The sequence below is a fragment of the Schistocerca americana genome, chromosome 2, assembly GCF_021461395.2.
Source record: "Schistocerca americana isolate TAMUIC-IGC-003095 chromosome 2, iqSchAmer2.1, whole genome shotgun sequence".
In the NCBI taxonomy this organism is placed as follows: domain Eukaryota; kingdom Metazoa; phylum Arthropoda; class Insecta; order Orthoptera; family Acrididae; genus Schistocerca; species Schistocerca americana.
The window spans coordinates 959,500,568-959,527,032 of record NC_060120.1 but is presented as its reverse complement, the minus strand read 5'-3'; the positions used below and the strand labels follow the sequence as shown (position 1 = coordinate 959,527,032).

Sequence of the window (26,465 nt, the reverse complement as noted above, 5' to 3'; positions counted from 1 at the left end):
TGTAACATATATATTATTTTACTGTGAACAATAATGCGTAGTGGGGTGATCACTCTGTTGTCGAAATAATTCCAAAGCCAAGATCGCTTAAATACTGTTTACTGGATAATCGGTTTCAACACACTAAAGGTGCCATCATCGGATCTGAATGTAGAAATGGTTTATAAATGTTACTCTGCATTCAAATCCTTTGATGGCACCTTTAGTGTATTGAAACCGATTATCCAGTAAACAGTATTTAAGCGATCTTGGCTTTGGAATTATTTCTGGATATATATTATTGTAATATCTGTCTGTCAGATACATCCAAAAGAAAATTTAATATTAATTTTACTCTCTCATAGTCGATGGTATACGTATGTCCCATTAAAATAATATGCAGTTTTCAGCGCTGGGACGTCTATATGGCCCAATGCTAGCATGTAGCGAGGTACTTTCGGAACTTGGATAAAAATACTACGGACCGCAGAATGCATATACAAAAGGTTATGAGCGATCAAGTGGGGTGGCGTGTGTGTATAGGTCGCTGTATCAGTTACAAGAAAATCACATCAAATCATCATCTTCTCCGTTCGAAGAATGTCTCAAGTAACTACGATACCTTGTACATCATAGACATTGTTTTGAAACATTACTACACGATACAGTAATTCTGCTGGTTTGTATATAATTTGCATGTAGAGGGACATATATGCCCCAGAAAACTTCATACAGTGTAGAAAACAGGTGTGTACTAAGGCAACGCCATCTTCAAATGTTATGTTGCAAATGTTTGTGCGTTATTTCAGGTTTTTCATTATCAGGAGAATAAATGTGTTTTGGTACAGATTTGTTTACTTTTTTCCATAGTTGCCATCCTGATAAAATCACTTTAAAATTAAAAATTTAGCTCTGAAGATCCTAGGTTCTCTTGTGAACATGGATCTAGTTAAGTTCTTGTGACCCATGTGTCCCACTTAGCTGATTTTCAAAATCGGTCAACTTAATTTTTTTTATAGCTAAAGTGTGTTGTTTATCGCAAAGGAAGAGAGTTTTTGCCCTTTTATTTTTCAAATTCATGTAAAATAAATTTTCATGCCAAAAGGTTTATTTTAAATTAATTAAATAAATATTTATTTTCAGAAGTAGTACTGTGATGGTACTTCTAGGTCATGGTATACTGGCGAGACTGTACTCAGAATTTAGAATACTTTCCAGCTACTACATAAAAGTACGCCACGTAGACAGTCACACACAGATAGCAAAGCCAACACACTAGAATACTTTCCGTAAACAGTGACTGCTGAGTCGGAATTTAGTCTTCAGAGAACGGTACTCAGCGAACTACTGGCACTGACGTAAACTGCCTGCTGGTTCGTAACTGTCTAATGGCTGAATTTTAACTGCCTGAGTGTCCGCTGTGGGGCGCCCTTTGGTGCCTGTTAGGTAAAGAATTTGCATGTCTGCCAGTACAGGGTGGCAGCAAACTAGTCTACTATTGACAGCATTCCCTATTCGCTGTTGTCCACTCCATCAACGGAAATCTGTAACTCGCTGGAGAAAGGGGCTTGGTGCACAACGGAACAGAAAATATCCAGAGAAAATGGATAATTGGTCTGACTGTCTCAGTAACGGATACCATCTGCAACGAAGAACTGCACAGAGTACATAGCAGTGACTCCAGCTGCATTTTGTATACAGGCAAATATTGTGTGTTTCTCATACCGAAGTCGCATATAAACGCTGTTTGTTTGTAAGTAGATCTCATTATTCCCTATGTTAGAAGGATACGTACACCGACACGTGTCGGAATTCGACAGCAGCAGTTTCGTTTCCTATGAAGATAGCTGTTTATCGTTCCACTATATTGCTGCTCGTATTTGTCACGATCCAATGACTATCATGCTAATAAGCATGGTCATACTCACGGCCACAGAGGCCCCATACAACTTGCGCCAGATAGTTGTTTGCACTGCCATACAAGATTATAAAAACACGTTAAGTACCTTGCTTTCATGAAGACAAGTATCCACACCCACAGTGTAACGATTCCTGGATTACCATTGGCGGTCACTACGTAGACCATTGTTTCCCTTGAGACGCCAGCAGAGAGAGGAACACAGACAGTGATGCGCCCAGCAACGTGAGACAAATAATGACACCACTTCCTCTTCTCAGACGATTCCTCGTTCTGCATACAGCGTCACTTTGTGGATATCCATGTGTGGAGGCTCTAATAAGTACGAACGTTGCAGATGACGTTCATTATCGTCATACGTGCCCATCAACAGACGTGGTGCTATAGAATGCCATTGTGTTCATGACAAGATCACCTCAGTTTCATATAGGCGGTACGTTGGACAGGAGGTACTACATTTGTAAAGTGTTATGGCCGATGGCTGTTTTAGCTATCTCAAAAAATGGTTCAAATGGCTCTGAGCACTATGGGACTTAATATCTGAGGTCATCAGTCCCCTAGAACTTAGAACTATTTAAACCTAACTAACCTAAGGACATCACACACATCCATGCCCGAGGCAGGATTCGAACCCGCTACCGTAGCGGTCGCGCGGTTCCAGACTGAAGCGCCTAGAACCGCTCGGCCACACTGGCCGGCAGCTATCTCCATGGCGTTACTCATTCAATGACTTTTCCCGTGGTCAGAAAGTTCCCTTGATGTGTCACACTTTGGCTATAGGTTGCCGAGATGTATCCACACAGTACTGATGATCATTGCCATAGAAGTGTAACAATGTGGAATGAAGTAACTCCATGTGTCATCGAAGCACATTTTCACTCTATGCCAAGTCGAGTTAAAGTCAGTATTGGTGGCAGAAGTTGAAGCTCTGTGTACTACATTTCGCATCCTGTGTACCCTGAAACAATCTCTAAAATGAGTCGTATATTCTTCCTGCTGCGCTGTAAGCGAACAGTAGGTAAAATTACGTTATATGTTATCATTACTGGTGTTACATTTTTAATGGCTAGAGCTATAGGAAACCTGTTGTACTGTTGCACTTTAGACGTCTCATAAGCTCTAAACTCCTCAACACGGATTAATTTTCACTCCGTTATTTATTTATTTATTTATTTTTGACAGTAAATAATTACCAATCGTTATTATGTGATGATGTGAATGTCTCTAACAATTTGATGATCACAGGAAACAGAACTCTTCTCGCGGTATGGCATAGCAGTAGCAATACAGTGTATGTTCCTGCCCAAAGAACTCTGATGTCAGCACATTCCACTGCTAAGATAAGATAAAGACATCTGGCGTCGGGTTACACACTTTGGCTCCTTAATTCTCCCACTCCCTCTCCCTCGGGGAACCTTCGGGAATTGATCTAGGTCATTCAGGGGAATCACCTACGCAATTGTATCAAGCGAGAGATAAATGGCAGGAACCCCCTAAGGATCAATGAGGATCATGCACTCCTCCACACCTTCATCTTTTATGACTGCAACACTTGTGTCGGAGGAGTTATCCTGCAGCTGGACAGCATAGAGAAGGGATGTCTCTACTTGTTAATAACAAATTACGTCACTCTACGTCAGTTTGTTAACACCGGTGTTACACGACACCGGCAGATACCACATCCAGGCGTAAAATGCAAGTACTCTCATTTTTACGTATTCTTTCCACCACAGTTTTACGTTTTTTTCCACAATTTTTCTCTTTTACAACTAGAGACACTCTAGAGCATAGAGAGATGTTGTGTCTTTCTTTATACAAAATTATTTCACCTGAGATATATTTGTTAATAACAATTTTACGTGACAGCGGCAGAGACCACACCTAGGCAGATATGTAAACACTCTCAGATTTACGTACAGTTTCGCACATTGTACCCAAATACGCGAGTTATATGTCAACTTCGAGTCGTGTCGTGTCACGACGTTGTGTCACAGTGTCGCATCGACGTAATGTTGTTGTCAGCCTTGGTCCCGATTTAAGTATCGTTACTAGAGTGTGACATCGTAGTATTAGAAACAAACACGTTGGTAGAAATAGTGGTTTCGTAGAGAATTCTGTAAGCCAAAGACATTGTATAAGAAATACCACATTACATTACTAGATTATATGATGTCACAGCAAAATTATGACTCGTCTAACAAAGATACTGTATTTGTAGCATACCTCTACAGACGGAAAATCATGTCGCCTGCTGGAGGGTAGATCACTCCGCTCAGATTTCGGCGTGTGGGTGTATAGCCCGATGGCCGATGATCGCGAACACAGTGCCAGGCAATTACCGAATAAGTTGCGGTTGGTGCCTGAAGTTGATTGACGAGAGATCTCCTGCCCGGAGGTAGTAACGGCGAACAGATCCCAAAACAGTTAGTTAACCTCAGGGAATAACTCTTAAAATTGTTGATTGTACAAAAGAAGAAGCTGAAAGAAAGAATGTATTTCCTGCTAATGATTCAGAAATATATGCTTTGATGATAATATTAATTTGAATGGGAGTTTACCAGTACACCAATATATCATTATTTCCGTGGATGCCAGAGACCAAATGTCTAGGACATGATTTACAAAAAGAGAAACGAGAAGATGGTCACTTTTAGTGTTCTATAGCCTATTTGATGTTGCTCCAAGAAACTCATACACATTGTTCAAGATGAATGCGCCTAAGTGGAATAAGGGGAAATCTGCATGAATTAGGCCTGGAACTTTTGTAACCACATGTAGAAGAGCGATCCATCGACTTCAAAGGACTCAGATTGTCTATCACTTACGCTATGGAAGGCATAGTCAAAGTTATTACAGATGAAGAACCACCTAGGAAATCAAGATGCTACATATGCTTGAAGAATGCAACCAACCAAAAAGAGATGTTGTTGTTGTTGTGGTCTTCAGTCCTGAGACTGGTTTGATGCAGCTCTCCATGCTACTCTATCCTGTGCAAGCTTTTTCATCTCCCAGTACCTACTGCAACCTACATCCATCTGAATCTGCTTAGTGTATTCATCTCTTGGTCTCCCTCTACGATTTTTACCCTCCACACTGCCCTCCAATACTAAATTGGTGATCCCTTGATGCCTCAGAACATGTCCTACCAACCGATCCCTTCTTCTGGTCAAGTTGTGCCACAAACTTCTCTCCTCCCCAATCCTATTCAATACCTCCTCATTAGTTATGTGATCTACCCATCTAATCTTCAGCATTCTTCTGTAGCACCACATTTCGAAAGCTTCTATTCTCTTCTTGTCCAAACTATTTATCGTCCATGTTTCACTTCCATACATGGCTACACTCCATACGAATACTTTCAAAAATGACTTCCTGACACTTAAATCAATACTGGATGTTAACAAATTTCTCTTCTTCAGAAACGCTTTCCTTGTCATTGCCAGCCTACATTTTATATCCTCCCTACTTCGACCATCATCAGTTATTTTGCTCCCCAAATAGCAAAACTCCTTTACTACTTTAAGTGCCTCATTTCCTAATCTAATTCCCTCAGCATCACCCGACTTAATTAGACTACATTCCATTATCCTTGTTTTGCTTTTGTTGATGTTCATCTTATATCCTCCTTTCAAGACACTGTCCATTCCATTCAGCTGCTCTTCCAAGTCCTTTGCTGTCTCTGACAGAATTACAATGTCATCGGCGAACCTCAAAGTTTTTATTTCTTCTCCATGAATTTTAATACCTACCCCGAATTTTTCTTTTGTTTCCTTTACTGCTTGCTCAATATACAGATTGAACAACATCGGGGAGAGGCTACAACCCTGTCTTACTCCCTTCCCAACCACTGCTTCCCTTTCATGTCCCTCGACTCTTACAACTGCCATCTGGTTTCTGTACAAATTGTAAATAGCCTTTCACTCCCTGTATTTTACCCCTGCCACCTTTAGAATTTGAAAGAGAGTATTCCAGTCAACATTGTCAAAAGCTTTCTCTAAGTCTACAAATGCTAGAAACGTAGGTTTGCCTTTCCTTAATCTTTCTTCTAAGATAAGTCGTTAGGTCAGTATAGCCTCACGTGTTCCAGTGTTTCTACGGAATCCAAACTGATCTTCCCCGAGGTTGGCTTCTACTAGTTTTTCCATTCGTCTGTAAAGAATTCGTGTTATTATTTTGCAGCTGTGACTTATTAAGCTGATAGTTCGGTAATTTTCACATCTGTCAACACCTGCTTTCTTTGGGATTGGAATTATTATATTCTTCTTGAAGTCTGAGGGTATTTCGCCTGTTTCATACATCTTGCTCACCAGATGGTAGAGTTTTGTCAGGACTGGCTCTCCCACGGCCGTCAGTAGTTCCAATGGAATATTGTCTACTCCGGGGGCCTTGTTTCGACTCAGGTCTTTCAGTGCTCTGTCAAACTCTTCACGCAGTATCGTATCTCCCATCTCATCTTCATCTACATCCTCTTCCATTTCCATAATATTGTCCTCAAGTACATCGCCCTTGTATAGACCCTCTATATACTCCTTTCACCTTTCTGCTTTCCCTTCTTTGCTTAGAACTGGGTTTCCATCTGAGCTCTTGATATTCATACAAGTCGTTCTCTTATCTCCAAAGGTCTCTTTAATTTTCCTGTAGGCGGTATCTATCATACCCCTAGTGAGATAGGCCACTACATCCTTACATTTGTCCTCTAGCCATCCCTGCTTAGCCATTTTGCACTTCCTGTCGATCTCATTTTTGAGACGTTTGTATTCCTTTTTGCCTGTTTCACTTACTGCATTTTTATATTTTCTCCTTTCATCAATTAAATTCAATATTTCTTCTGTTACCCAAGGATTTCTACTAGCCCTCGTCTTTTTACCTACTTGATCCTCTGCTGCCTTCACTACTTCATCCCTCAGAGCTACCCATTCTTCTTCTACTGTATTTATTTCCCCCATTCCTGTCAATTGCTCCCTTATGCTCTCCCTGAATCTCTGTACAACCTCTGGTTCTTTTAGTTTATCCAGGTCCCATCTCTTTAAATTCCCACCTTTTTGCAGTTTCTTCAGTTTTAATCTACAGGTCATAACCAATAGATTGTGGTCAGAGTCCACATCTGCCCCTGGAAATGTCTTACAATTTAAAACCTGGTTCCTAAATCTCCGTCTTACCATTATATAATCTATCTGATACCTTTTAGTATCTCCAGGGTTCTTCCATGTATACAACCTTCTTTCATGATTCTTAAACCAAGTGTTAGTTATGATTATGTTGTGCTCTGTGCAAAATTCTACCAGGCGGGTTCCTCTTTCATTTCTGTCCCCCAATCCATATTCACCTACTATGTTTCCTTCTCTCCCATTTCCTACTCTCGAATTCCAGTCACCCATGACTATTAAATTTTCGTCTCCCTTCACATCCGAATAATTTCTTTTATTTCATCATACATTTCTTCAATTTCTTCGTCATCTGCAGAGCTAGTTGGCATATAAACTTGTACTACTGTAGTAGGTGTGGGCTTCGTGTCTATCTTGGCCACAATAATGCGTTCACTATGCTGTTTGTAGTAGCTTACCCGCATTCCTATTTTCCTATTCATTATTAAACCTACTCCTGCATTACCCCTATTTGATTTTGTGTTTATAACCCTGTAGTCACCTGACCAGAAGTCTTGTTCCTCCTGCCACCGAACTTCACTAATTCCCACTATATCTAACTTCAACCTATCCATTTCCTTTTTTAAATTTTCTAACCTACCTGCCCGATTAAGGGATCTGACATTCCACGCTCCGATCCGTAGAACGCCAGTTTTCTTTCTCCTGATAACGACATCCTCTTGAGTAGTCCCCGCCCGGAGATCCGAATGGGGGACTATTTTACCTCCGGAATATTTTACCCAAGAGGACGCCATCATCATGTAATCATACAGTAAAGCTGCATGTCCTCGGGAAAAATTACGGCTGTAGTTTCCCCTTGCTTTCAGCCGTTCGCAGTACCAGCACAGCAAGGCCGTTTTGGTTATTGTTACAAGGCCAGATCAGTCAATCATCCAGACTGTTGCCCTTGCAGCTACTGAAAAGGCTGCTGCCCCTCTTCAGGAACCACACGTTTGTCTGGCCTCTCAACAGATACCCCTCCGTTGTGGTTGCACCTACGGTACGGCTATCTGTATCGCTGAGGCACGCAAGCCTCCCCACCAACGGCAAGGTCCATGGTTCATGGGGGGAGACAAAAAGAGATAACAACTCAAAAACAAAGTCAACTTGCGGCATAGGCGGTCGCCATCTGTGTAAGAGTCTTTTAGAATCAACCACTTTGTGTGCAAGGGGTAAGTAGCATCCATAAATGACAGTAACTTCTCCGATTGAGGAGTGTTTCTTGAAAGTTTTCAGTACATCGTAAGTAATATTTGGGCATCTGTTATTATTTCTGTTTTTTTTTTTTTTAATTGGCGTAAAGGACAAAAGTGTATGAGTCAGTTATTAGATCAAAGAGTGTATAATAATTCTGGACACATTGTGTATTGAACTAAGGATTTTATGTTTCTAGTTTGTACAAGGAAGGACAGACTCAGCATACAGGAAAGTCAAAACAACCTTTGGTGACATTAAAAGCAACGGTGGTAATATTAAGAGTGCAACGAGAATACCACTGTTAAATGCAGAGGAGAGAGCAGATAGGTGGAAAGAATACATTGAAAGCCTCTATGAGGGTGAAGATTTGTCTGATGTGATAGATGAAGAAACAGGAGTCGATTTAGAAGAGATAGGGGATCCAGTATTAGAATCGAAATTTAAAAGAGCTTTGGAGGACTTACGGTCAAATAAGGCAGAAGGGATAGATAACATTCCATTAGAATTTCTAAAATCATTGGAGGAAGTCGCAACAAAACGACTATTCAAGTTGGTGTGTAGAATATACACTCCTGGAAATTGAAATAAGAACACCGTGAATTCATTGGCCCAGGAAGGGGAAACTTTATTGACACATTCCTGGGGTCAGATACATCACATGATCACACTGACAGAACCACAGGCACATAGACACAGGCAACAGAGCATGCACAATGTCGGCACTAGTACAGTGTATATCCACCTTTCGCAGCAATGCAGGCTGCTATTCTCCCATGGAGACGATCGTAGAGATGCTGGATGTAGTCCTGTGGAACGGCTTGCCATGCCATTTCCACCTGGCGCCTCAGTTGGACCAGCGTTCGTGCTGGACGTCAGACCGCGTGAGACGACGCTTCATCCAGTCCCAAACATGCTCAATGGGGGACAGATCCGGAGATCTTGCTGGCCAGGGCAGTTGACTTACACCTTCTAGAGCACGTTGGGTGGCACGGGATACATGCAGACGTGCATTGTCCTGTTGGAACAGCAAGTTCCCTTGCCGGTCTAGGAATGGTAGAACGATGGGTTCGATGACGGTTTGGATGTACCGTGCACTATTCAGTGTCCCCTCGACGATCACCAGTGGTGTACGGCCAGTGTAGGAGATCGCTCCCCACACCATGATGCCGGGTGTTGGCCCTGTGTGCCTCGGTCGTATGCAGTCCTGATTGTGGCGCTCTTCTGCACGGCGCCAAACACGCATACGACCATCATTGGCACCAAGGCAGAAGCGACTCTCATCGCTGAAGACGACACGTCTCCATTCGTCCCTCCATTCACGCCTGTCGCGACACCACTGGAGGCGGGCTGCACGATGTTGGGGCGTGAGCGGAAGACGGCCTAACGGTGTGCGGGACCGTAGCCCAGCTTCATGGAGACGGTTGCGAATGGTCCTCGCCGATACCCCAGGAGCAACAGTGTCCCTAATTTGCTGGGAAGTGGCGGTGCGGTCCCCTACGGCACTGCGTAGGATCCTACGGTCTTGGCGTGCATCCGTGCGTCGCTGCAGTCCGGTCCCAGGTCGACGGGCACGTGCACCTTCCGCCAACCACTGGCGACAACATCGATGTACTGTGGAGACCTCACGCCCCACGTGTTGAGCAATTCGGCGGTACGTTCACCCGGCCTCCCACATGCCCACTATACGCCCTCGCTCAAAGTCCGTCAACTGCACATACGGTTCACGTCCACGCTGTCGCGGCATGCTACCAGTGTTAAAGACTGCGATGGAGCTCCGTATGCCACGGCAAACTGGCTGACACTGACGGCGGCGGTGCACAAATGCTGTGCAGCTAGCGCCATTCGACGGCCAACACCGCGGTTCCTGGTGTGTCCGCTGTGCCGTGCGTGTGATCATTGCTTGTACAGCCCTCTCGCAGTGTCCGGAGCAAGTATGGTGGGTCTGACACACCGGTGTCAATGTGTTCTTTTTTCCATTTCCAGGAGTGTATGTGTCTGGCGATATACCATCTGACTTTCGGAAAAGCATCATCCACACAATTCCGAAGACGGCAAGAGCTGACAAGTGCGAGAATTATCGCACAATCAGCTTAACAGCTCATGCATCGAAGCTGCTTACAAGAATAATATACAGAAGAATGGAAAAGAAAATTGAGAATGCGCTAGGTGACGATCAATTTGGCTTTAGGAAAAGTAAAGGGACGAGAGAGGCAATTCTGACGTTACGGCTAATAATGGAAGCAAGGCTAAAGAAAAATCAAGACACTTTCATAGGATTTGTCGACCTGGAAAAAGCGTTCGACAATATAAAACGGTGCAAGCTGTTCGAGATTCTGAAAAAAGTAGGGGTAAGCTGTAGGGAGAGACGGGTCATATACAATATGTACAACAACCAAGAGGGAATAATATGAGTGGACGATCAAGAACGAAGTGCTCGTATTAAGAAGGGTGTAAGACAAGGCTGTAGCCTTTCGCCCCTACTCTTCAATCTGTACATCGAGGAAGCAATGATGGAAATAAAAGAAAGGTTCAGGAGTGGAATTAAAATACAAGATGAAAGGATATCAATGATACGATTCGCTGATGACATTGCTATCCTGAGTGAAAGTGAAGAAGAATTAAATGATCTGCTGAACGTAATGAACAGTCTAATGAGTACACAGTATGGTTTGAGAGTAAATCGGAGAAAGACGAAAGTAATGAGAAGTAGTAGAAATGAGAACAGCGCGAAACTTAACATCAGGATTGATGGTCACGAAGTCAATGAAAAAGAATTCTGCTACCTAGGCAGTAAAATAACCAATGACGGACGGAGCAAGGAGGACATCAAAAGCAGACTCGCTATGGCAAAAACATTTCTGGCAAAGAGAAGTCTACTAATATCAAATACCGGCCTTAATTTGAGGAAGAAATTTCTGAGGATGTACGTCTGGAGTACAGCATTGTATGGTAGTGAAACATGGACTGTGGGAAAACCGGAACAGAAGAGAATCGAAGCATTTGAGATGTGGTGTTATAGACGAAAGTTGAAAATTAGGTGGACTGATAAGGTAAGGAATGAGGAGGTTCTACGCAGAATCGGAGAGGAAAGGAATATGTGGAAAACACTGATAAGGAGAAGGGACAGGATGATAGGACATCTGCTAAGACATGAGGGAATGACTTCCATGGTACTAGAGGGAGCTGTAGAGGGCAAAAACTATAGAGGAAGACAGATATTGGAATACGTCAAGCAAATAATTGAGGACGTAGTTTGCAAGTGCTACTCTGAGATGAAGAGGTTAGCACAGGAAAGGAATTCGTGGCGGGCCGCATCAAACCAGTCAGTAGACTGATGACAAAAAAAAAAAAAGTTTGTACAAACTTTTATTATCCAAGTTTTGAGCACTGTTGCAAGTTACATTTCATCAAAGATAAATATAAATAGTAACTGGACACTTTATATGTTCCAAAGTTTGCATTTTTAGCTATAATGTCACGGAGCACATTTTTTTGATCCCATATTGGAAACACAATCTTTTATAATAAATTCGTATTACAAGGTATATAGCCTCTCGCAACACGGGCAAATTTTGCCCTTGGTTGATACTCCACGTAATCTAAAATAACTCGGTGCTCCTAGGGTTAAAAGAGCAATCTGCGCATTGGCGGCGGATGCTCCATTTGCGGCCTGTTGACTGCTGTCACGGCGGGAACAGCGCCGGATCTCATTAGGCGTTGCCAGCAGCACGCACACATAGGCTGCTCTCGGAGTCACAGTCAAGGCCGGCACGACATGTGGGCACCGGTATGTTCACGAGGCTGCCGCCACACTTCTCGCCCTCACCTGCAACACAACAACACACACACGTTCAGTCCCACCTGTAGCTACGCTCTCGGACACTGTCATTTTAAAGGACTGATAAACCGTCTGCATGGAAATGAAGAAAAGCTGGGGTTAACCGTCGCGTTATTTCAGTTGGAATTCATTCTATGTTCGGTCGTAGATTCGAATCCTGCCTCGGGCATGGATATGTGTGATGTCCTTAGGTTAGTTAGGTTTAAGTAGTTCTAAGTTCTAGGGGACTAATGACCTCTGAAGTTAAGTCCCATAGTGCTCAGAGCCATTTGAACCATTCTATGTTAATAGCATCAAAAAGCTGTAATATCAAGGAAGGAAAGCTCACTGGACAAAATATTAGCGACTTCCTCAAAAGAGCACACAGCTCGCTTTGGAGCTTTACAGAAGGTGCAGAACATGACCAAGCTGTCACGTGACACACCCCCTCGCCCCCTAGCCCCCTCCCCCCTCCCCCTCCCCCCTCCCCCTCCCCCCCTCCTCCTGTACAGTACCTCACAGCAGTGAAATGCTGTGTGTGTGTGTGTGTGTGTAAGCAGAATGGAACTATCATGTTTCGACATATTAATAAAAGGGAAGTAATGTCCCATACAAGTCCGCAAGCATTGCAATACTGGGCTATTATATATGATTCATTCGTTTTCAAAGCTGTGTATTTTCCCAGCGTTACATCTATATTAATAAGAAATCTTTGCCGGCCTCGGTGGTCTAGCGGTTCTAGGCGCTCAGTCCGGAAACGCACGACTGCTACGGTCGCAGGTTCGAATCCTGCCTCGGGCATGGATGTGTGTGATGTCCTTAGGTTAGTTAGGTTTAAGTAGTTCTAAGTTCTAGGGGACTGATGACCTCAGATGTTCAGTCCCATAGTGCTCAGAGCCATTTGAACCATTTTTTTAAGAAATCTGTAAAACCGTTGTGTCTGTTTATCTTTGAACACGCTTATCAACTGCTAGACGAATTTCTATGGGTTTTTTCAGGTAACTTGAGCATAGTTTGGGACACTGTACAGGTATTAGTTCATCAGAGTCGCATCACGGGAAAAAAAAGATATCGTGATTTAAAATGTTACTAAAACTTTCTTTTCTGCTTGTCTGAAAAAGCTAATATCCGAAACTACTAGACGGATTTTTATGGAGTTTTCACTAGTATCTTCGGCGTAGATAGAGCACCGTAAAGGCTGCATTTCATCAAAAATGGTTCACGGAAAAGAAGATATTTATAGATATTATAGAAACGTAAGTATGTATGTATGTTCCACATCTCCTCAGAAACCACGGGACCGATTTCAACCAAACTCGGTACACATATCACTTATTGTCTGGAAAGAGTCGCTTTCGGGATAAGGACCAAATGGTCCAAATGCCTCTGAGCACTATGGGACTTAACTTCTTAGGTCATCAGTCCCCTAGAACTTAGAACTACTTAAACCTAACTAACCTAAGGACATCACACACATCCATCCCTGAGGCAGGATTCGAACTTGCGACCGTAGCCGCAGCGTGGTTCCAGACTGTAGCGCCTAGAACCGCTCGGCTACCTCGGCCGGCGATAAGGACCACCTACCTGTCAGAGGGATGGGGATAAAAAGGAAGTGTAATCCACGACGTGCGAATATCCAAATTTTATTCATCCAGTATTTGAGAACGAGAGCACTTAAGAGACTTGCAACAAATTTTATGCATAATTCCATCCTTTACGAAAATTTTTCTTGCTGACACCCCCTACGTAATGATGAAAAGAAAAAAGGTTATCGCTTACTTCTTTTTCGCAGTTCATGCAGCAAACCGCCGCACCAGGCATGACGTCATGACGTTAACATTCATTACTTTTTCGCTACTAACTCTATTCGCGGTTAAGCAGACGGTATTCACATATGCTGCTGAATATACCTACGACATTATATCATTGTACGACACAAAGTCCAGGAGATAAGAGGGAAGGAGGAGGTGGACAAAGAGAGGAGGAGGTGGACAGAGGGAGGGAAGAGGGGGAGATGGGAAGAGAGAGGGCCGAGGAGACAGACAGGGAGAGGGGAAAGGAAGAGATGGACTAACAGAATCCAGATAAACACATACCAGGGCAAAGCTTGGTAGTCAGTAGGTGTACGAATATGACTGATGCGTGAATTGAACCCTAAATTCACCAATATTGCTTTTTGCACTCTACAAATGTTCTATGTTTGCTCCTTTGGTCACACACACACGTCCAAGCGGGAACGAGAGCTGGCTGAAACCCGAAGTGGAAAGCTCCAAATATTGAGCGAATCATGGAGCGTACATAGGCAAGACAGGTTAGAGGCCGCAGAAGAAGCAGCATTCATTGCAGGTAAAAATATTGTCTATTGAGGTCGAAGTTGAGTATGACCGCCGGCCGGAGTGGCCGTGCGGTTCTAGGCGCTACAGTCTAGAACCGGGCGACCGCTACGGTCGCAGGTTCGAATCCTGCCTCGGGCATGGATGTGTGTGATGTCCTTAGGTTAGTTAGGTTTAATTAGTTCTAAGTTCTAGGCGACTGATGGCCTCAGAAGTTAAGTCGCATAGTGCTCAGAGCCATTTTTTTTTTAGTATGACCGTGAAGTCATCTGGTCTCGTATAACAGACATACGTGAAACAAAGTTAATTGTTGGATGATTTTACCGACCACCCGATTCTGCTGTGACAGTTCTAGAATCATTCAAAGAATGTCTATGGTCAGTAGCGTGTAAATACTCAAATCATGCCTCGCTAGTTGGAGGTGACTTTAACCCGCCGATTATAGACTGGGATGTCTATGGACTCACTGCAGGGACTACAGACAGACATGCGAAGTACTTTTGAACATGTTTTCTGAAAACTGTCTTCAGCAGCTAGTTCGACAGTCTACACGCAATGGAAATATCTTAGGCTTTGTAGCCAAAAGAGGCCTGACCTTATCGACGACGTCAGTATGGAAACGTGGATTAGCGATCGTGAAGTCATTATTGTTGTGTTGGCAGAAGAGCCAACACCGTGTTACTAGAGGATGCCAAAATGCACGCATTTTAGCTCACGCAGGCTGGCATGAGGAGGGAAGAACTATACTGACGTGAGGTCTGGAACATGACAAGGAATGAGAATTCAGAAAGCGGACGTAATTAATTTCATACTTAACTTTAATCCATTAATGATGAACGTCGCTCTTGACGGTACATGATTCACCATATCAATATCAATAGTAACTGAATATGGCGCCTTGCTAGGTCGTAGCAAATGACGTAGCTGAAGGCTATGCTAAACTGTCGTTTCTGCAAATGAGAGCGTCTGTAGTCAGTGAACCATCGCTAGCAAAGTCGGCTGTCCAACTGGGGCGAGTGCTAGTGAGTCTCTCTAGACTAGACCTGCCGCGTGGCGGCGCTCGGTCTGTAATCACTGATAGTGGCGACACGCGGGTCCGACGTATACTAACGGACCGCGGCCGATTTAAAGGCTACCACCTAGCAAGTGTGGTGTCTGGCGGTGACACCACAATTATAACATGTATGCTTACGAAAGTTAACAAATCAGTAGGGCAGGACCCCACATTGGGGATGAGGATGGGAACAATGTGGGGTCCTGCCCACTTTTCTCTTATAGCTTCCTAAGGCATGCTGCTTCCTCGGATAGCCGTACAACAATTCAGGCAAATCACATTAATCGTTTTTACTACATTAAAGTAGATTGTCAATACTTAACTCTGGTTTACAAGAACGTGTCGCAAGCGATTGGCGAAATGCAAATAATGTTCCTCGCTATATACAATGTCCATGTAAGCAACTGATATAACGCACAATTCTCAGTGTAACAGTTAGGATGACGCTCTTATATGGCCTCGTCTAATGCCAGGTCTACTAATCCCTCTTCAACTGTCCGGCCGAGGCTGGCAGGAGCGGCGCTTGTATGCTCTTCTTGTAGAGGCCGCTCTTGTCGTGGTGCGGTCCTTGTCAGCGGGCTATTGGCTGACATATTCTCGCAACCTTCTCTGTTCTTGCGTTCTTCATCTTCGTGCCGGCGCTATCGTTACGCTGGAACAGATGCAGCAGCGGTGATATGTTCTCTGAGCCATTCCAGTATTCTGGACAGTGAGTGTACGTAACCTTGGTACTTAATGTACCTCTAGTGGGAAAAGTTACAAGGTGTTAGGTGAGACAGCATTGGAAGTGGGAGGAGGGGGAGAGAAAGAGAGAGAGAGGGTAGAGGATGCCAGGGAACAGAGCCACATCTTCACCACTACAACAAATCCAGCAAAGCGCAAGTTCGTCGTTTAGTTGGGACGAACACCGATGCTCCAATGAGGTCGTCTTGTTGGAAGACATGCTGGCAAGATAGCGCTTCCAGCGGTTCCAAGACTTTCGAGAACATTTTAATTTCAAGTCTGAAGTGGAGCTCGACCTTACCGGATAAATGGAAGGTTGCTTTGTCGGTGAATATCAGACTGGAGGCGAAATGTTCATTCTCAAGTGCTTCCTGAGTTTTGATGCATTTTTTTGGGGTGGAGTGCGTAAAAAAGAGCTACGCTGCACTGCACAGAATGAGTGGAGGAGAGAAATATGAGAAGTTTCAATGAATTCGATAGCAAAGCTTTGCTGAGCGATCTTAAGTCTGAAAGGTTTTGTAAGCGATCAAATGAGCATCGATACGAAAATTACTGAGAGAAGGCCTGAATAATGACCAAAGTCGTCTATTCTGTAAGCGATCAAACAATCTCCGGTTCTAAAACGACGGAGAGAAGTCCTAAATACTGACTTTGGGAATACCTCAGAGGATAGTTACGAAGGCGTGACTTGTTATAAAGGGTGGTCAGAAGCAGTCTGAAAAGTTTGTAAGGCTGTTGCAGGGTAGGTTGTGCTGAGAAATAATTGTTAAGAAAAATTTCGATACGTTGCGCCATTTCCAAGTTGATTAGCACTGAAAATAGCCAATCGGATCGTTGCGCTAGAATGCGATAAACTGCAGACATCTGTGCATTCGTGAGTTACCAGTTGTTCAAAAGCTCATTAACAGTTAAGCTTTGCCTTTTTCGGACGTGATAAATTTGAGCTAGTTAAGCAGAAGCTACTTTCGTTCGGTTTGAGGAACCCAAACGAAGAACAAGTGTTGCGACACTGTCTGTGGCAGGCTGCTTGAATTTGCGCGCACCGCTACATGATTGGTCAAGTTCAGTGACAAATAATTGGGAAACGGCGCAACGTATCGCATCTTTTTCTCAACAGTTATTTCTCGCTTCAACCTCCCAGGCATCTCCCTTACAAACTGTTCGGATTGTTTGTGACCATCCTGTATCGTGCGTCAGGAAGAAAATAGACGCTTTGAGAGGTAATAGTTCAAATGGTTGAAATGGCTCTGAGCACTATGGGACTTAACATCTCAGGTCATCAGCCCCCTAGAACTTAGAACTACTTAAACCTAACTAACCTAAATACATCACAGACATCCATGCCCAAGGCAGGATTCGAACCTGCGACCGTAGCGGTCTCGCGGTTCCAGACTGCAGCGCCAGAACCGCGCGGCCACTTCGGCCGGCTGCAGGAGTTCCATCGTGGTGAAAGTACGTACATTCAACGTCGCATCGCCAAATAAATATCCTCCAAGTAGTCTGGTATCGCACTGAGTGTACAACACAGCAGATGTCGACTGTGTGCGCCATCTGTCTTGCTTCCATTCGCTCGCTGTTGACAACATTAATACCCACTTACAACCCCGTCCTGAGGCTTGCATTCGGTACTGCGCAGCTCTATCCTGGATTTGTTTTTCCGGCAGCGTTAGTTGTACGTTAACAGTGATATACACTTGTATGGATATCTTTACTGATGAGGAATTGGTCGATATACACCTCATGTATGGTTTCACAGAATGGAATAAAAATGAATGAAATGTGCATGTGGTCAGAGCCTCCTGTAGGATAGAACGGTCGTTTGCCGCAAGTCTTTGTAGTTGACGCTACTGCGGCGATTTGTCTATCGATGAAGATGAAATTATGTTAAAGACAACAACACAATATCCAGTTACCGAACAGAGAAAATTTTCGATGCGGCTGAGAAGCGAGCTCCAGCCCCTCGCATGGTATTCAGCCGCGCTCAACTATGGGGACGGGCGCTGACTGCAGTGGAAGAGCGGAACAGCGATGCTATGGTGAGCTATTGCCGAAGAGAGGGAAACCCCATCACAATACAGTGTTTTACCTGCTGATTGTTGCATGACTCGGTGTTTTGTGTTGTATATTTTGGTTATTGCACACTGAAGTGTTGGCAGAAGAGCCAACACCGTGTTGCTAGAGGAGGCCGAAATGCACGCGTTTAATTACACGCTGACTGGCGCGAGGTCTGGAACAGTTAAGGGAATTAATAGTAGCAAATAAAGTACGTAGTTGATATAATACTTAACTTTAATCCACAATTGGTGTACATCGCTCTTGACGGTACATGTTATATAAGTTCAATATAACTGGTAATGGCGCCTTGCTAGGTCGTAGCAAATGACGTAGCTGAAGGCTATGCTAACTATCGTCTCGGCAAATGAGAGCGTATTTGTCAGTGAACCATTGCTATTAACGTCGGCTGTACAACTGGGGCGAGTGCTAGTAAGTCTCTCTAGACCTGCCGTGTGGTGGCGCTCGGTCTGCAATCACTGACAGTGGCGACACGCGGGTCCGACGTATACTAATGGACCGCGGCCGATTTAAAGGCTACCACCTAGCAAGTGTGGTGTCCGGCGGTCACACCACACACACTATAGGCTTCTTCACTGTTATGAAGGTATTTTCACAGCAACGAGGGTGATCGTGGTAACAAACAGAATTAATCATAATTTAAAGAACCGCTGGAGACCTTGGGTTGCTTATACCAAAATAATCTGAATGTATGCCTGCACAACCTCTGAAAGTTTGGCGATGGAGTACTGGTTTACCCTGTAGTAATAACGGTTTGTGCAGATGGTACTCCAAAGCTTCTAAAGACAAGGTTATTCAGCTACCCCTGCCGATGTCGTTTCATGTGAGCCGCAGTGTTTTATTGCCCGTGAAAAACCACTCGCGAATTTTCATACTCTCGCCCTCGCTGTGCACAAACTATTAGTACTAAAGAAAAAATGCAAAGGACTTTTTGTAGGAAATTTAATGTATTTAAATTTTGTATTGGGATACCTTTTCGCCAGAGACCACAATTTTTCAGTTATTAAAAAAAAAAAAAGAACAAAAAAAAAAACGTACAAAAGTATCCTACAAACGGACCCCCACTCCACACTCAGCCACCATCAGTCAGGATTTTCAGTATGTTGTTCGTGTGCTCTCTCCTATCTTCGCATAAAAATTTGCAACTGCAGTATTTGTTTCCCACATTCGACCTCTTTTGGTTTTCATTGACTGGCCTTATTACGAGATCGGCTTAGTCAATCCCCTACAAATTGCAAGATTGGCGCCTGCGTAAATTTTACCTACAATTTTGTGAATTCTGACAGCACAAAATAAAAAATTACATCGTTGTACTCCTCAGGCGTTCTGACTACGCAACTACTCTGCTTGTAAATGTTAAATTTGGATCTAACTGCCAGCGCAATTAGTTTTAGTGTAACGTTTACAAACGTAGTTTTTTTTTTCATTACCCTTGCGCGCACATTTAAATTATTAATGCCAACGAAATAGCCGGCTGTGCTGGTGGCGTAATAGCCCTATCAATAGACACCAAAAAAGGTGGAATATTGGGAATAGTTAATGTAGTCGGAAATTTCTGTACGGTGGTAGAAGGGAGTGCCACGAACACCATACCCGAAATCCCGACTATTGAAGGATGATTTTGGGGATGGCGGTGCGTTTGATGGTTACTTTCATACCTTACCATTGAATAACTCGAAAACCTTTGGCCACCAGCGAAAACGTATCCCAGTATAAAATTTAACTACATTAAATTTCCTACAAAGAGCTTCCGTTCAATTTTTCTGTAGGAGTAATAGTTTGCGCGTAGCTAATGAGAGAGTATGAAAATCTCGCACTTGTTTTTCGAAGGCAGATATAACATTGCGGGTTGCGTAAAACGATATCTAAAGGGTTACATGAATCACCCAGGACACCATGGCAGCCGGGAAGCTGCAGATGACTTCAGTTTATCCCCCGACTGCTATCCATAAGCTGGTTAGCGTAATTCAGCTATATTGGCTAACTACGGGTCACCATACTTAACAAGTACCAATGAGTACATGAGTCGCTTTCCTATACGGGAAAGATTCATTTATGGGTTTGAGTGTTAACTTGTCTGCTGTTGTTAGCTCCTTGTAGACTCTTAAACTGTGAGCCACGTCATTCTATGAGGAATGCTCGGAATAGGTGTTCTTAGGAAGACTCTTAAATAATTTTCAAAACACTACTCGTTACGTGCTAACGCGGCGACTGGAACAAATAGTAGTTGTGTGAATAACAATGTGGAAAACTTAGATGCAATTCATATTATTGAGTGTTGCTTAACATGAATGGATGGGGATGACAAAAAGGTAGTCACGTATGGTGAAGAACCTGCCCAGTGCTCTCCTCTAGCGGTTTAGAAAGACCAAGGGGAACTTTAAATTCCGTAAGCAACGACAACAGAAATACTGGTTTTTATGAGTTTCTTGATGCACAAGCATATAGTTGTGAAGAAAACCTTTACTTTAAAGTAAAATACAGGTTTCACTGCACAGCTCAGTGGTTTTTTCACCATTAAATTCAGAAAATCAAGAAAATTCCTAATTATAAATAGTCTAAATAGGACTGAACCTCTTCCCCAGGAGTTGACTCAGATGAAGACGGTAAGTGAACTTCCTGCTGTTTGTAGGAATATGCAGAGTAATTCAACTGCTCTTGCATACTCCAGATTTCTTCTAGATGGATCAATAATAACGCCAAAAATTAAAGAAAAAAGACCTGTTGCACACGAACCCAATATCTGTTTTAACCTATTCACAATTGTTAAGGCCACTTGTTGACAAACTGCATATTGGCTTCTGTCTCGGGTTCTTCGGCCGACGTTCATCTAATGATTTTACTGACGTTTCGCCAGCACGAGTGGCTGGCATTGTCAAACCTTCACCCTCCATTGCCGGTGGTGAACTGGAGCCGAGCTCGCGGCCGCAGACTATATGTACCTGGCGCGCCAACGTCCGTGGTCATTTCCGGTGCGGTTCTCCTCTTGCTACCTGTGACGGTCGTTCGCTGCAGCACGGGAAGCCAGGATCCGTTTACTTTCCTCTTTCTTGTTGAAACTATTCGCGTGTTTTTGTATTTCTACAGCTTCTCTGAACAAGCGCGTGTGATAGTGCTTGTCTACAGCCAGAACTTCCGTGTCGGCGAATTTTATTACGTGGTCGGTCTCACTCAGTGCGTGCTCTGCCACGGCCGGTTTCTCCACCTGCCCCAACCTGCAATGTCGCTTATGCTCGTTGATCCTGGTGTTAATTGATCTTCCAGTCATTCCAACATAAACTTTCCCGCATGTGCATGGTATATGGTATATTCCCGACATTGCAAGTGGGTCCCTTTTCTCCTCCGCCGATCTAAGACACTCTTGATCTTTTTTGTCGGTTTGAAAATCGTCTTTACGCCATGTTTGCGCAATATACGGCCGATTCTATCCGTCACTCTGGGAATGTATGGCAGAAAGGCCGTACCCGACATCTCTTCTTCTGATTCCTTACTTCGCCGAGTGTTTGGCTCTGTTACACATCTAATATAATTTGTGGAGCACCCATTGCTCCTCAGAACTCTTTCCAGGTGTTGCATTTCTCGTCCGAAGTGCTGCGGCTCACATATTCGTCCTGCTCTCGTTACGAGCGTATTAATCATGCCTCTTTTCTGGCTCGGGTGGTGGTTTGATAGTTTGTGCAGGTATCGGTCCGTGTGTGTTGGTTTTCGATACACGGGGTATCCCAGGTTTTCGCCGTCCCTTGTGACCAGCACATCTAGAAATGGCAGTTTCTTGTCCTTTTTTATTTCCGTCGTAGATGTTATGTTGGCATGGAGGCTCTTCAAGTGTCTTAGGAAGTCACCGACCTGTTCTTCACCATGGCTCCACACCACGAAATTATCATCGACGTACCTGTACCTCACCTTAGGTTTGCAAGTCGCCAAGTCCAATACCTGTGCTTCGAATTGTTCCATGAAGAAGTCGGCCGAAGAACCGAGACAGGAGCCAATATGCAGTTTGTTAACCTATTCACTTGAACTGGAAGACTTTGGAATTTGCAGAGTTCGCTTCCCAAGTTGTCCATTTAAGTAGATATTGAACACAGTGCAATCCCAGATCTATAATTGAAAGCAGTAATATATCGCCATCAAAACCAATAATGAGACTGTTCATAAGATAAAGTTCCCACATTTTGTTACCTTATTAAAGCAACCACCATAATACTGAGCAAAGTGCTATTTAATAGGTTCCCTTTGTGTTAGTGGCTCTGTTTTCGTGGTGCAGTACGAGAAAACTCCCGTAAAACGCCAGAGTGAGGTTTGCTTCACATTTGAGTAAGAGAAATACGAATACAGTGACCAGAGAATTACGAAGACAATAAGGACGGCTACTAGATGATCAGGAAGGAAGTGGAGAAATAACTAAATGTTAAACTGAGAAAGCTAAGAAGGGATACGAGTAAATGAACATTGCCGAATCAACTTCGTTTTTGCTGATGGCACTGCGCTGTTCTCCTCTGATGTAAGAGCTTAGAGGACTATCTTTGAAAGTAGACCTGAAAATCAACTAGCATAAGTCTAAAGTAATATGTCATCAAGTCACCAAAGGGACAGCAACACAAATTATAAAAGAAGTAATAGGTTGAGTTTATGAGTATTCGTATTTCGTGCATTTGAAGACGTAGCGGACAGAAAGAGAAACGGCGGAAAGACAGGACCGAAGATAAGTTGAAGCCGAGGCTTTAATGGAACATTAGACAATAACTTACTAAAGTGAGCGATAGAAATGCAATAGAAGATTTAGCTTTCAGAGACGAAGTAGTGAAGGCATCAGAGGAACAACAGTAATATCAGAAATTGAGTCCGCCTTGATGCAAAACACCTTGTTATTCGTTTATTTCTTTATTCTCCCAAACTAGTTTCAGCGACAAGTATCACCATCATCACTGGTTTTTTTAAAATCTAAAACATGCAGAAAATACTTTGATTACACAAACACAGCAGCACATTATTGCATTTTTGCTATTCGTGCTACTGTGTTTGTGTAACCATGCTATTGTCTGCTTGTTTTAGATTTTTAAAACCAACTGATGATGGTGATATTTGTCACTGAAACTAGTTTGGGAGAATAAAGAAACAAAACGAATAACAAGGTGTTTTGCATCAAGACGGATTCAATTTCTGATATTATTGTTTTTCTATGCAAACACGGACCAAATGGAAGAGTTGTAAGATACAATTATTATCAGAGGAACAATTGTGTGAAAATACAGTGCCCGGTAGAAGTGCTTGGATATCAAAGAAAATATTAAATTTGACTGGCGGAAGAAGAAAATATAAAATTGCACCAAATCTGAAAGGCAAAAGAGAATACAGATGTCTACAAATCTTAATTAACCCACAGTACAAAATGGTAACGGCAACAGTTGCTGAAGGAGGAGTGCAGATGTGTAGAAGCATGTATGACTACAACGAGATTATATGCCACTAATAGGATTAATTAAGAAGACAAGCAGCTGTATGAACATAAAAACGCACATGGCAAGCCATTCTAAACAAAGAGAGAAAGGCTGTACATAGGACAGCAACTTGAAAAGAGTGTTGCGGAAATGGAAGAAAAAGTGAAAATAGTACAACCTACAAATGAAACCAATGCGACCTCATGAATTTTTGTGGTTATCATAGTTGAAGAAGACTGGATGGACAGCAAAAAAGATATATAAATAGAAGAGTAAAAATAGTCAGGCAAGTTGTTGGTAAAGTAAATATTTTTCAAATGAAAATTCCAATGAGCCTGAAACGTAAAATTTGTCGTCAGCGTATTAATAGCGTTGGCTTATACCTGGGGACGAAAGATCAGTTAATGCGACAAACATGAGAAAAATGATCAGCGAGCAGTGGAGAGATGACTGTTCAGAATTACTAGGAAAAACAAAACAAAAAAATTCAGTAAGGTGACAGAGTGGAGTGGAAGACCGTACCTTACACACAACATAACAAATGGAGAAGGAACAGTATTTTCGTCGACGCTAACATCTGCTCATTGTGAGACGAAGGCAGAAAAGGCGTCAACATTATGCTGTGTCATCTACTTGCCTAAGTATTTGACACAGGCGTCGCAGCACCTGGTGACGCGGTCTGCCTCTATGAAGACCCCACCAGCTGGGCCGCATTCTTCCTGCCTGGGGTTGGCACATCGCACCACGTCACACTTCCCACTCTGGGCTGCTGATGGCTGAACAGCCACTGCCAGCACCGCCAACATCGCTGCTACTGTCACTGTCACCTGCAACGACAGGACATATCGGCCTCCTTAGGTAACAGCCAGCAGCCAGAGGCATCAGATACATTCCCACTAAAGAAAGCGAATGGTCTATCCCGATCAAGAACTCTACATCTACATCTACATCTACATCTACATTTATACTCCGCAAGCCACCCAACGGTGTGTGGCGGAGGGCACTTTACGTGCCACTGTCATTACCTCCCTTTCCTGTTCCAGTCGCGTATGGTTCGCGGGAAGAACGACTGTCTGAACGCCCCCGTGTGCGCTCTAATCTCTCTAATTTTACATTCGTGATCTCCTCGGGAGGTATAAGTAGGGGGAAGCAATATATTCGATACCACATCCAGAAACGCACACTCTCGAAACCTGGCGAGCAAGCTACACCGCGATGCACAGCGCCTCTCTTGCAGAGTCTGCCACTTGAGTTTGCTAAGCATCTCCATAACGCTGATGGACTACACTGCTACCAGTGTTTGTTCCGCTATCATATAATCATACAATAAAGGATCCTTCTTTCTATGTATTCGCAACACATTACATTTGTCTATGTTAAGGATCAGTTGCCACTCCCTGCATCAAGTGCCTATCCGCTGCAGATCTTCCTGCTTTTCGCTACAATTTTCTAATGCTGCAACTTCTCTGTATACTACAGCATCATCCGCGAAAAGCCGCATGGAACTTCCGACACTATCTACTAGGTCATTTATATATATTGTGAAAAGCAATGGTCCCATAACACTCCCCTGTGGCACGCCATAGGTTACTTTAGCGTCTGTAGACGTCTCTCCATTGATAACAACATGCTGTGTTCTGTTTTCTAAAAACTCTTCAATCCAGCCACACAGCTGGTCTGATATTCCGTAGGCTCTTACTTTGTTTATCAGGCGACAGTGCGGAACTGTATCGAACGCCTTCCGGAAGTCAAGGAAAATAGCATCTACCTGGGAGCCTGAATTTAATATTTTCTGGGTCTCACGAACAAATAAAGCGAGTTGGGTCTCACACGATCGCTGTTTCCGGAATCCATGTTGATTCCTACAGAGTAGATTCTGGGTTTCCAAAAACGACATGATACTCGAGCAAAAAACATGTTCTAAAATTCTACAACAGATCGACGTCAGAGATATAGATCCATAGTTTTGCGCATCTGCTCGACGACCCTTGAAGATTGGGACTACCTGTGCTCTTTCCAATCATTTGGAATCTTCCGTTCCTCTAGATACTTGCGGTACACGGCTGTTAGAAGGGGGGTAAGTTCTTTCGCGTACTCTGTGTAGAATCGAATTGGTATCCCGTCAGGTCCAGTGGACTTTCCTCTGTTGAGTGGTTCCAGTTGCTTTTCTATTCCTTGGACACTTATTTCGATGTCAGCCATTTTTTCGTTTGTGCGAGGATTTAGAGAAGGAACTGCAGTGCGGTCTTCCTCTGTGAAACAGCTTTGGAAAAAGGTGTTTAGTATTTCAGCTTGACGCGTGTCATCCTCTGTTTCAATGCCATCATCATCCCGGAGTGTCTGGATATGCTGTTTCGAGCCACTTACTGATTTAACGTAAGACCAGAACTTCCTAGGATTTTCTGTCAAGTCGGTACATAGAATTTTACTTTCGAATTCACTGAACGATTCACGCATAGCCCTCCTTACGCTAACATTGACATCGTTTAGCTGCTGTTTGTCTGAGAGGTTTTGGCTGCGTTTAAACTTGGAGTGAACCTCTCTTTGCTTTCGCAGTAGTTTCCTAACTTTGTTGTTGTACCACGGTGGGTTTTTCCCGTCCCTCACAGTTTTACTCGGCACGTACCTGTCTAAAACGCATTTTACGATTGCCTTGAACTTTTTCCATAAACACTCAACATTGTCAGTGTCGGAACAGAAATTTTCGTTTTGATCTGTTAGGTGTTCTGAAATCTGCCTTCTATTACTCTTGCTAAACAGATAAACCTTCCTCCCTGTTTTTATATTCC

At 43.4% G+C, this 26,465-nt stretch overlaps 1 protein-coding gene across 1 annotated transcript in view; it reads right to left on the bottom strand.

Annotated features, from left to right (window-relative positions):
* Positions 1–11,591: 11,591 nt before the first annotated feature.
* Positions 11,592–26,465, bottom strand: part of LOC124595875 — a 33,828-nt gene continuing 18,954 nt past the window's right edge. Inside the window, exons 2-3 of the mRNA XM_047134784.1 lie at positions 24,314–24,503; positions 11,592–12,064 (exon numbers count right to left, since the gene is read on the bottom strand). Coding sequence (XP_046990740.1) covers positions 11,949–12,064; positions 24,314–24,503 — 306 coding nt within the window. The 3' untranslated portion in view covers positions 11,592–11,948. The remainder of the gene's footprint in view (positions 12,065–24,313; positions 24,504–26,465) is intronic.